We start from the raw sequence: 13,042 nt of genomic DNA, 5'->3' as shown, positions 1-13,042 counted from the left end.
TTTTTTGACTTGCCTCTCAAATTCCTCCCTTGGGTCTTCTTCTCTTTCTACATTTTTCCTATTTAATTTATTTCTTCCATCTCTACTATCTTTTGTTGCCAGATGTCCAGAGGATTTGCCCAACTCTCCCATTTTCTTTTCAAAGATATCTTTCTGTTTATCTAATATCTGTTTTTGGTCTTTTAGCATATATTTTCCCTGAATTACTTCATAAGTTTTTATTACCTTCTCCCTCTTATCTTATTGTTTTGTTTGCTTGTTTAGTTCTGTCTTTTCCCCTGGTCTCTCCATTGTCTCCTCTTATTTCCTGGACTTTTTGATCATTATTTATCATCCCTTGTGGAGCACTTTCCATTTATGTTATCCATTAAGCCCATTATCTTCCTGTGATTTCTTGTCATAGTATCATGAATGCTTTGAAACATCGCCACCAATTCTTTTTGCAACCCACTTATTTACCCCTGCTAAAACATCTTGCCTTCTTTTTTGATAAGTCCAAATATTGCTCAGTAGTCTGTCGATTTTCTATCACTGCCTCAGAGTCTCAATTATTTTTATTTTTCTATCTGGAAACCATTTACTCAGTCCTGATGTTGCTTCTCCGGAAATACAGTAATATGTTTCTTTATGTCCCACTATTAGTCAATTTAGCTCTATTTATGTAATCCAGGAAAATTTTCAAATGTCTCAAGTCCCCGCTATAAGTTTAATCATAACTTCTGATATTTAAAAGTCACTTTACTTAGATGTCTTCCATATTTTCAATGTTAGAGCTCCAATAGTCATGGAATAGGTAAGTATAAAGCAATAGATAGCATAGCAGTCCTCCAGGTGTTATTTCCACTTTCTCCTCTGTCTTATCAGTATTTTTCTCAGGGTTGTAGGAATATAATGTATTCCATTCACCAGTAGATGGCGCCTTCCATTTAACTTCAACATTGCATAGATTCTAACAAGTTCCGTTTGTATTTATTTAAACAAATAATCACTTCACCGATCACTGTTCATCCAAACTGCTCCAGCACAGTCTTGTTTCTTTGACTGCCCCAGCTTCACGGCAGCCATAATGGCTGTCTCTTCTCTTTGTTGTTGGGTGAGAGGGAATTAGCCCTGGATGAAGCAGGAGAGCCGCCACTCTCTGTGACCTGCAGGACACCCCTCCACTCTTCATCAACCCTGCAAGGGTGACTTTAGCCCTTATGGGGCCCTCCAACAAAGGGATTCGGTGTGAGTTTGTGGAGCCCCGCTTTTCACGTCCAATAGCACAGTGACATCAACCAGAAGTCCCATCGAAGTGCTGTTGTTATTGCTATTCTCCTTTTGCTTTTATCTGACTGCATTTTTCAATACTAGGAAATTTACTACTTTGGGGGAAAAAAACATTTGTGCATTGTTAAAGCTTGGGATTCTAAAATATTTTAACATACCTATTGTCATCAGGTTTAATTTTATAAGCTATTAAGATAGAGCCAAAGATTGAAGCTCTAACTTCACAAGTTCAATAAATGCTTCAGTAGGCTGTATTATTGGAGTAGACCATAAATTGAACCAAGCTATATAAATTATAAAGCTTCTTCAATCAAATTAATGTTATGGATTTTTTTTTTTTTTTTGTAGATTCTGTCCTGGTTCTGGTAAATCTAACCTTTGGAGATAATATATTTTTTGCATCGGGTACATATCCTTTTTATGACTGTGGAGAAGCTATAAATCATATTGAAAATGAGCCGTAAGTATTTGGCTGCCGAACTTCATTATATGTCCTTTTCCCATCCTATTTGCACTCAAATATTATAATAGTTAATACCTTTGATTTCATTGCTTTGTTGTTCAAAGAAGAAGACTTTTCTTTGAAGTGTCAGCAAAGGTGATACAAACTATACCTTGACTTTTCCTATAGCTGAGAGCTTCTGTATCTTGAGTAGAAAAAAATGTTTACCTGCTGGGAGAAAGACCCCACTTGCTTTCCTTGAAGCATTTTTGGTCTGACCTTTACTACTCAAGCATCTAAGATCAGTCTGAGTTATCTCCTTTGCTTTGAGAAAAATATGAATAATTATCTTGATGGGTTAAGGAACAATTGCTGAAGATGAATTTTGGAAATCTCTTGGTCCAATAGTGTGATATAACACTTGATTTCTATACTTGTATCATGTTAACAATGGTAACAAACCATTGTTCCAGCCCATTGTTCCTTTGTTCTAGTAGAAAAACTGCAGGCATAGTCTCATTTAACACAACATTAAGATTTCTAACTGTTGGACCTTTGCGACACCATTAGCTGTTTCTTAAGTCCTTATATCAGAACATGTATCTGTGTATCTGGAAATTTGGGGAGATATCCTTGTTGAACTCTTGGGCTATCAATAGGCCACTATGCATTTGTGATATAAGGCAAAAATGTGATTTGCTGCATATGAGAATGTCTCTAGTAGTCCTGTTTTTACCTCCATAAACTAATCTTTTCCCAGAATCATATTTTAGCTGTGGGTTTAATGATACAGCTGGTTTAAAGAGTGAATTCATGTATTCAGGCAGTAATGAATATTTTCTATGCTCCAAATGATGTTTTTGTCTCTGAAAGACTGCAAGACTTTGGATTTTTATTAATCTAAAAATGACATTGTAAGTTATTAAAAAGGAGCCAAAGAGCATGCAAACTGAAAGCATTTCTTATTTATTCATGTAGGTGTTATTCCTGTGCAAGCAGTAGATGGAATTGCCAATGGGACTGGAAGAATCATGTCTGTGAAGATGCTTCTGTAGAGCAGGATGTGATTAAACAGAATATGGTAAATGTTCTAAGATGGAATCTTATTCAAGACTTTGGATGAACATGATTGTGATAAAATGAGATAATGTATAGTATGGGTGACAAACTTAAAATTCAAATAAAATATAACTACTGTACTGAACTGTATTAAAAGAACCTCATAGTAATATTTCACAGCCCAGTAAGCATATAAAGGAATAAAATTTAGAAGTTCTGCTGGATAGCAATCAGCTAATATATCAGATTGATAGTATATCAGGCAATACAGCAAGGGTACAAAACACTCTATGATAACTATATTGTGAAACTTGTCTAATTGCATTGCAGAGAGCCAAAGTCAGAGTTGATTATGCTTCACAGCAAAAAGATATACCGTTTTTTTTTTTTCGGAGTATAAGACACACCTTAGTTTTTGGGGAGGAAAATAGGGGTGTGTGTGGAATCTGCCTACCAGGTATTCATCTGGCTAGCGTCCTTAGTCTGGTCAGCTTCGGCACATTCATTCGCTGGTTTTGAGCATTGGGGATAAAAAACAGCTTCTAAAGCACAGCTGATTTTCGGAGAGAGAAGCAATGAGAAAAGCAGGCTAAGCGCGGAAGATCCCTTCACTCGTTAGCTCTTCATTAGGACTGAAAAAAAGCTTCGAAAAAGCTACATTCAGAGTATAAGACGCATCCAAATTTTCAGCCTCTTTTAGGGGGAAAAAAGTGTGTCTTATACTCTGAGAAATACGGTAAATCTCCATCATTCAAAAGGCAGGGGCTGGCTACATGAATATGACATAGATATCTGAGTTATAATTGTGTGCTCTCCATTCTTTGTCATAATTTACTTGAAAGGATGGAAAGTTTCCAAATCATTGTGCAAAGCATATTCTGATATATAAAATTTCTTTACTAATATGTGTGAAATGTTTGCCCTCTAGGAAGAAGAATGTCCACACTTTTTAAATCCCAGTCCTGAAATAATACCAATGGAGGTCTCAACAAAAGTTTATTTTGAAGGAAAGAATCTAGATAATTATCAGGTAAAATTAAAAATTCGCTAATATGTACTTAAGATATAAAAGCTGATAGTTTGTAATTCCCTGGTTTAAAAATTAAATGTCATATGTTATGAGGAGCCTTTTAGAATGGAAAGAATACGTAATTTATCATGTAATTTTTAAAACTTGTTTGCTTGATAAATTTTCAAGCTTGATAATTTAAAAATATCTTTACTAGATGAAAGTTCTACATCATCACAGTCAGAAGTTCCAGTCTGGTGTAGCACTGTGGGGTTTCTCTGAATTTCATCCGCAGATGAACTTCTACATCTATCTATAGGGATTCATATAGAGAGCTGCTTTGCATGTTAATGAACACTTCTATAAGCATGGAAATTTGATCACTGTATTAGAGGTCGGTGATTCATTAGAAATTGATCTGTCTGCAGATATGGGTAAAATCCACTTCCAAGCTTTAGGATGATGCAAACAAAACAACACATGGTAAATCATTTTTAAATGAAATGTGTTTCTTATGAATGGACCTGTCCTGAGCACTGGTGTTTCTTTCTGCACAGTATTTATTATTGCAATACTTTGGTTAATATTGAGGAATAAAGTATATTAATAATCCTCGATGCATATTATGTACACCAGAGGTCTTCAAACTTGGCAGCTTTAACACTTGTGGATTTCAACTCCACAAGCTGCCAAGTTTGAAGACCTCTGATGTACACTGTAGGAGATACGAGGAAATCTGTAAAGACTTGCCTCTCCTCTCTCCTCAAGAAAGCAGAACTCTTGGAACAAGCATTATTTCAAAAGGAAACTTTTATTGAGGGAAAGTGATAGCAAGGGTAGTAAGACAGGATCTGAGTTTCCCGCTCAAAGACCATTAGATTAAACATTGAAAAAGCCCCTCCCACATGTCCAGTCCGAGTCGAGCCAATCTTCAGGTGCGAAGTTGTTTTGAGAACTTGAGCCGAGAAATATGATAAGTTGCCCTCAGGCGTAGCTCTGGTTATTTCTTCAGAGATGAGACAAAACAGATGGCCCAAGGCAGTTCCCTCATCCTTTCTTTCCCAAGCAGGTACATCAAAGCGACAGGAAAGCCAGAAACCGGAAAGGGGTTTTAAAGGAGCATCCATCCCTCCCCACCGGAATGGCAGTATCCCAATAGGAATTGGATCTGATTTAAAAAGTGGATGCTCTTGAATTATTTGGTGTTCTTTCAATATTAATTCTTCCAGAATAACAGTATAATGAGCAAATATACCGTCTCTCTTTTGTTTAGGTGCCTGCTTATTTCATAGATGGGATCTCACATTTAGCTCTCGCTGTTATTTTCCTTTCGTTTGTTTTCTTATAAGATTCTTTTAACGAATCTTCTCATTTGATGATGATGATGATGATGATGATGATGATGACTGCCTTAATAAAGTCATTTTCAACTCTTAGCAACCACACAGAAAGAATTTTCTCAAATTCAATTCCATGAGGATCTATCCCCAAGCTGGTCCATTCATTGCTGCTGTAATTGAGACTATCCACCTCACTACTGATTGTCCTCTTGTTCTCTTTCCTTCCTCTTTTTATTTAAGGTCACTTCATCAGGATAGGGAAAATTGTCATGAAACAATAATGGGGAAGAATTATTCAGATGTAGAATCGTAAACCAACATATGAATTCCTCAACAATTGTAATTCTTCTCTTTCTTCAACTTGCTCCTCCTTCATCCAGAACGTTGCACTTTTGTTTGCTTCCAACATTTTTGTAAATGCAAAAAAGCAACAAAAAAAAGCAAAAAAAAAGAGCCAAAACAATTTGCTTTTACTTGTAGCTATGTGAAAAGCAATGTATTTAGCATCAGCACAAAATATTTTGACTGCATAGCCCTATGCCTATAGAATACAGTACGTACTTCTGCAAAGAGAATCTGCTTAATAATGGCAAAATTATTTTGCCATTATCAGAACATGCTGGTGGTTTAGACTTCACCATGAATACGTATTATTTGTATAATGATGGAATTTCTTGCTTATTTTCATGCCGTTGACAGATTATATACAAGGAGTTATCTTAGGTTCAAACTACAAGGTTACTCCAAATATACCACAGAGGTGCCTTACTGATGTTGATTAAGTAGAAATGAGTTAATTAAATGTGAAGACACAAATCGGATTGGGGTTTTTGAATACCTAATGTGATGTCTTTTCAGGAGCAGGAATTTAAAATCTGACATTTCTTTAGGCTCAAAATGAGGAGAGAGAAAGAATACCTCTACAATAGTCTAATTGCGTTGAATTTGCAAACCATTTCCTGTCTATCTTTTTATTAAATTTTGCTTTAGATTAAGATCTATTATGAAACTATTATGTAGTTTCATTTTTCTTTTTAGTATTTTACATACCAGAACTAAAGCCTCTGTTGAATGATCAGAAACATAACCAATTTCCCCATTAGGCCTTGGGATTCCCATTTGTCATACTGCTGCTAAAATTTTCAAGTCTAGACAGAATGAGTCAATTTGATATAGAGATTCGAAAGTTAGACCCGTTAAGTGGATTCTACATATATGTTTAATGTTTAATTTATTTGATATTTGGATCATTTGATCTCCTTTTTTATACACCATTTTGTTTCTTTTTTAATTGTTGTTAATGATGGATGTATGTTTTTCTGTTTTGCATTTTATTATTGTCAAATGATTTTTTTTTTTAAAGTTTGAAAGTTAGACGAAAGCAAGGAGCATATGGTTAATCTCCACTTATATGTAAAGTTTAGTAGATGATTTTAACTCTTAGCCCCATGATGGCAAACCAATGGCACACGTGCCGGAAGTGGCACGCAGAGCCATCTCTCTAGCCACGCCAGCCGTCGCCCATTGCTCTTCCGGGTTCCAGCATAAACATGCATGCCAGCCACCTGATCTTCGTGTGACAGGAGCACCAGAAACCGGAAGAGCAGCTCCATGGCGCACATGCACATGCTGGGAAGCTGAGCTTCTAGTTTCCGGTGCAGCATGTGCACCGGCCAGCTGATCTTCATGCACGCATGCATGCCAGAAACCAGAAGACCAGGTGACCAGTGCACATGCACACGCCGAAAACCAGAAGCTCAGCTTGGTTTCCGGCACTCCCACCCATGCGTGCCGAGGTTTCTGCTGCTTCCCATGCATGCGCACTCCCATTTCAGCATTCAGTGCTGAAAAGGTTGACCAACACTGTCTGTTATATTTATATTCCCTATTTTATATCCTAAAGGGAATTTTGGAGGGTTGTGGAGTATAATCGTGTCAATAATCAGTAGTTAATAAATATGATTATTTTACTTGGTGTTCGGTAAAATGGCAAAAACTGTGCAATGTGACATCAACAATACTTAAAGTTCAAGTAACCATTATATAGAACATAATCCTTTAAGTTTTGCAAGTAGGGAAATATTTGTGATCTTGCCACATTTTAATCCACAATTACCTGTTCAGAGGAAAAGTCTTGGTCAGTGTTTATACATGTTCTGCTAAATGAAAAACAGAATGTTCATAGTCATCAAATTTTCCTTTGCACCCGACCAGTAGTTCTGTAGTAGCTCTCTTAGGTAGACCAAACTATGAAATTAACTCCATAAATAAGATAGGACGTACTTTTATTTAGTTTGGCTATAGTTATAGAAACTTGCATATCTGGTTGTGCTGTGACTATTCTGATTATTGTTCGGTGGATTACTGAATCTCTTTCAAACATTATCTGGACATTCTGGACTTTAAAAAATGTTTTAAACTCCTTTTGCCTTGACAAGAGCTTCTGTATATCTCCATCAAGGTCATTTTCCTTATTATTTATGTTCTGCATGATTAGTAATTAGGTTATGTCTGTGTGAATGTAAATAAAGGCAATTGACCTTTAAAAGCCTTACCAAAAGATCTTTGAACATACAGAATTTTCCTGGAAAAAAAAGGGGGTGGGAATTCAATCGGTCTTGAACCCATCTGTTCAGAATCCCAAGTTTTTGTCAACTTTTAGATTAGATCAAGTTTTTATCACTGTGGCTTACCAGGTCATCATTATCTTATTTAAAATCCTTTGAATTAATCTATATATTCCTCTTTCAGTACTCAAATTTACATTATATTTTTTATTATTATTAATTTGCATTAAATTATAATTTCTATAACCGTTTTGTTTTTATGGTTTATCTTCATGTCTTTCTTTGTAAACTAAAAAGTCATTCAGTTTGCAAGTATTATAATTAGGAGTTTCCTGGAAACGTACTTACAAGCCCCCAAGGATGGCTCTGCTCAAATGTCTCTAAAGATTTTCAAGCTACCTAATAAATAAGAAATAAACATCACCTGAATGTATTTACAACAACTCTTCTTACCCACAGCCTTTAGTGCTCAGTGGCTCAGATCAGTGGTCTCCAACCTTGGCAATTTTAACTTAAAGTTGCCAAGGTTAGAGACCTCTAGCTTAGATTACAGTTCACTCTCAACAAAGCCATTTAAGCAGCTAGTAGCTGTATTCACATAACGTGATAAGTTTGATTAGATATAACTTTCTTAGCATGTAATGCAAAGCAAACTTGTTGGCAGCTTGAATGAACCCAACCAGAGTGTGATCATGTGCAAAGGATCAGGGCACATATTGCGTTTAGATATCACTAATGTATTGATTTTAAAAGTTACTTTTATTTTTACAAAATGTGTTTTTTCTATGTTTAATCTTCTATTAATGCTGATTTTGATCTTTAAAAACAAACATTTAGAGCTGTAACTTCTTTTAAAAAATTGAAAGAATTCAAACAATTGAGATCTCACTTATTGCCAATTGATCAGTAATGGGCATCACAACCTATAGGACGTACATGACACTCCTGTTCTATACATAACTTCACAAATTAACAAACAATATATATAAAATACAACACTCTCAAAGAGACTATCCTCAACATATTCTAACCATTAATATTTCAGTCCAGCCATTCTTATACTCAAAAGGTCCTCAATTTTACTGATGTAACAGGCTGATGGTTCTTATATCAAATTAAGATCAAGATGAGATAAAGGACATTCTTGATGATTCCCACAAGAGGTCTTGATACATGAAGAGATAACTTAATTTATAGTACATTAGCAAAAGAAATAGAGTAGCATATTTTTACCTTCCAAGTAGCAAATTTGTGTTGGTAAAATGCTTGGTACGGAAAATCCTAGTATGTACCCTATCAGATGCCTTTTGCACATTTGGGAGGTGGGAAAACTCTCACTCTGATTTCTGAATGTATACTCAGCTTGTTTAGGATAGATATTTTTGTTCAATCATGTTTGATTTGTAGAGATTTCTGGAATAAGTCTCTACAGTTTTCTTCTCAAAGTTTTTCAGAAGTGGTTCACTTCCTTACTAAGGCTGAGAGAAAATCACATGCCCAAAATCACCCAGTTGGCTTTGTGCCCAAGGCAGAATAAGAACCCACAGTCTCTAGCCTGATGCTTTAATCACTAGACCAAACTAGCCCTCTATTTATATGTTTTATATTTATACATAGGAAAGCAAAGATTATAATATACACTGTTATCTGTTTTCTATGAGCCAAGGTCACTATTAAAATAAAAAACAAACTTTTGCTTTTATTATATAATGACTGGAGGAGGCAAACCAAAATACTAACATAGATAATGTCTGACTTTGAGATTAAATTCCTCTTTGTTTAATTAAGGAATTAAAAGGTTGTCAGTAAAAAACATCCTAACCTGCAACAATTGTGACGATAAATAAAAAAAAAGAGGAAGTTACTTCTTTAAAAACCAAACACAAACCTGTCTGCTTTAGTGCTAATAAAATTTTAATATTTTATACCATCTTTCCCTAGCCGGTCTTGTGTAATTTCCTTTGTACTTCTGCTTTGGATGATTCAAAATGAGTTTAATGGGGTAAAACTTTAAAGTTATCATAAACATTTATGGTATATAATATAAACAATAAAGTATATTTTAATGGATATGAAGAAAACATGCTTGGCACACTTTGCAGATTGTTAGAGTAGACTTGGCAGTGAATGGCCCATTTTAGAGAATATGTTATTTTTCATCAAAAGGATCTTTTTCAAATATAGCAATAGCACTTAGACTTATATACCGCTTCAGAGTAGTTTACAGCCCTCTCTAAGCAGTTTACAGAGTCAGCATATTGCTCCCAACAATCTGGGTCGTCATTTTACTGACCTCAGAAGGGTGGAAGGCTGAGTCAATCTTGAGCAGATCAGGATTGAACTCCTGACTGTAGCAGATTTAGCCTGCAATACTGCATTCTAACCACTGCGCCACCAGGACTTCTTTTATGCAGTATGCATAAAAGATTGCATAAAAGATTTAGCCTGCAATACTGCATTCTAACCACTGCGCCACCCTCCCCAATGGAGAGGATGCGCAATTTAGGTGTTCTCCTGGATGGGCGGTTGTCTTTTGAGGAACACCTGACGACCGTCTCCAGGAGAGCTTTCTACCAGGTATGCCTGGTTTGCCAGTTGCACCCCTTTCTAGACCAGGATTCCCTATGCACAGTCACTCATGCCTTCATGCCCTGGACTACTGCAATGCTCTCTACATGGGGCTCCCCTTGAAGAGCACCCGGAGGCTCCAGTTAGTCCAGAATGCAGCTGCGCGGGTGATTGAGGGAACCACTCGTGGCTCTCATATAACACCTCTCCTGCGCAAGCTGCACTGGCTGCCTGTGGTCTTCCAGGTGCACTTCAAGGTGCTGGTTACCACCTTTAAAGCGCTCCATGGCTTAGGACCGGGTTACTTACGGGACCGTCTTCTGCTACCACATGTCTCCCACCGACCGATGCGCTCCCATAGAGAGGGCCTCCTCAGGGTGCCATCGGCCAAACAATGTCGGCTGGCGGCCCCCAGGGAGAGAGCCTTCTCTGTGGGGGCACCTGCCCTCTGGAATGAGCTTCCCCCAGGACTTCGTCAACTTCCTGACCTCCGGACCTTCCACCACGAGCTGAAGACTTATTTATTCTTCCGTGCAGGACTGGCGTAAAATGGGTTTTATTTGGATTTTAATGGGGTTTTAGATTGTTATGTATTTTATATTAATTATCAGCCAATTTGAATAAGTTTTTTAATTTTGATTTTATTGTATTATATTTATGTATGCTATTTTTACCTGGCTGTAAACCGCCCTGAGTCCTTCGGGAGAAGGGCGGTATACAAATTATATTATTATTATTATTATTATTATTATTATTATTATTATTATTATTATTATTATTATTATTATTATTATTATTATTATTATTATACCAAATATAAGTATTTATTATAAAGGCAAAATACTGTAATAGACTAGAGGCTTTAAAATTGACAGTTAGAACTGGCTCAATAGGCAGAACAAGCATATAAATGACTTGGGCACAGTCTTCATCACTGCAACAGGTTATTGTTTAAGTTATACTAATTATTTCTAAGTATATATTTTAGATATATGCAAATTTCATGGAACTTTTGGGAAATCAGTCACCTCTGTAAACTTCTTTCCCAGACACACACAGAAATTTCATTATATAAGTTACAAATGTAGTTTTTTCCCACCCCAGAAACGGAAGTTATATTGCTCAATAAAACACCTTTGATTCAATGATGAAATAAATAACATAAGTCAAATATTTCTTTTCACAGGATAGAACTTTCAAAATTGGAAATAATCAGTTTGAATTTGAGACCACAGTGGAAGAAACAGAAAATGGAAAATATTTCTTTGAAAGCCCAGAGGTAAATATTTTCTTTTTTAAGAACAATTTTCTGTTTCTTTCTCTTTTTCTGTATTTGCATTGTTATAGAACAATTAATCATGTCTTTTTTAAATGGGAGGGTAGTCATAGTTATGTTGATTAAGAGGGTAGTAGGTTCACAATGAAGTTGATTTCATGTAATATTGGAAAAGTCCTATTTTTCACCTGTCACCTATAATTGGTATATTATTGGCCATGTTCAGAGAACTGTTGACAATATTTTTGTGTGGAGAGAAAATGGCATTGATTTCCTGTTGGTGTGTCCATAAACAGACTATTTATGAATGCTCCTTTTGATCTCATGTGGCAGGAAATCTGTCATCTTTCATATAACATATATCATATGCCTTCTGCAATGGAGGTAAGAAAGTAGAGGAGGTTTGGTTTTGAAGACCTATCTAAGATAAATTATAAACTCGGCTTTTGATGTCATTCAAATGTTCTCTGTTGGATAAAATGTACTTATGATAGTTATACATATGATGGAACAGATGGTTCTGGAAACTCTCATCCCATGAGCTTTTGTATGGAAAGAAAATTTATAGTAGTGGGAGATACTTTTAGAATATAAAGTATATTTTTGTCTGCTTTATTCATATTTTTTGTTAGTTCTTAGAAAACCACATTTCTGAAACAAGAAAATAAATATACTATTCTTTTATAGTCTAGCTGAGTAAGCACTTTGCTTCCACTTTATATGGTCCTAGAGTTAGTAAGTAAAACTAAATGTGAGTCAAGAAACATAGAAGTATTGTTTTCATATAATTCATAATTAATTTATGGAATACACTGCCACAAAATGGGTAACTTAAAGAACCAGAGACTGTTGGTGCAGGTTAAGACTGCTTTCTAGCCATAATGCCTACATACTGACTCCACAATCCAGAGGCAATATATTTCTCAGTAATAGTTCCTGGTGAATTAAAGTAACAAATTCCAGAATTAGTTGGGGACCACATACAATAAACACTTTAATCTGATTCTAGAATAGCTCTTCTGTGTTCCTATAACAGAGTAACATTTTTGATGCATTTATTGGCTTTCTGCTGCACAATTCTTTTTTTCGTGTGTTGGAAAAATATAACTATGAATATATCTACTTAGGTGACTAATATTGCAGTAGTATTAAGTGATTTGGTTTTAGATATACGGCCAAAAATATTGGATAATTTTTAAATGAAATTGGTGGTGGTGGTTACACACTCAACTAGATATTTAGGCTGGATTTGACATTTTTATCTACCCATTAAATCCTTCCCAAGGACCTAGGATAGGAAGATGATGTTGTTCAATGCTGTTAAATGTATCATCACATAATATAAGCTGTTATCCGGTCCAAGCCCAAAGACAATCCAGTGAAATCCAATTGAGCCCAATCCAAATTCTATGCCTAATGGACAGATTCTTGCCAAAGTAAAGTTACAACCTTCTAAGTTACAAAGTATATCGCGACTAATTTTAATGGGCAGAATCTTGTCAAATTAAAGTT

General features: G+C 35.7%; 1 protein-coding gene across 5 annotated transcripts in view; it reads left to right on the top strand.

Moving 5' to 3' along the window:
- The window catches only part of PLXNB2 (plexin B2), a 271,494-nt gene that overhangs the window by 172,476 nt on the left and 85,976 nt on the right, over positions 1 to 13,042 (top strand). For all 5 annotated transcript variants that reach the window (XM_058191597.1, XM_058191601.1, XM_058191598.1 and 2 more), the window contains 4 exons: positions 1,618 to 1,729; positions 2,690 to 2,792; positions 3,699 to 3,800; positions 11,441 to 11,533. In XM_058191597.1, coding sequence (XP_058047580.1) covers positions 1,618 to 1,729; positions 2,690 to 2,792; positions 3,699 to 3,800; positions 11,441 to 11,533 — 410 coding nt within the window. The remainder of the gene's footprint in view (positions 1 to 1,617; positions 1,730 to 2,689; positions 2,793 to 3,698; positions 3,801 to 11,440; positions 11,534 to 13,042) is intronic.

This window comes from Ahaetulla prasina, chromosome 7, assembly GCF_028640845.1.
Source record: "Ahaetulla prasina isolate Xishuangbanna chromosome 7, ASM2864084v1, whole genome shotgun sequence".
Taxonomy (NCBI): domain Eukaryota; kingdom Metazoa; phylum Chordata; class Lepidosauria; order Squamata; family Colubridae; genus Ahaetulla; species Ahaetulla prasina.
Note: the sequence above shows the minus strand (reverse complement) of the source record. Positions and strands in the feature narration are given on the sequence as shown.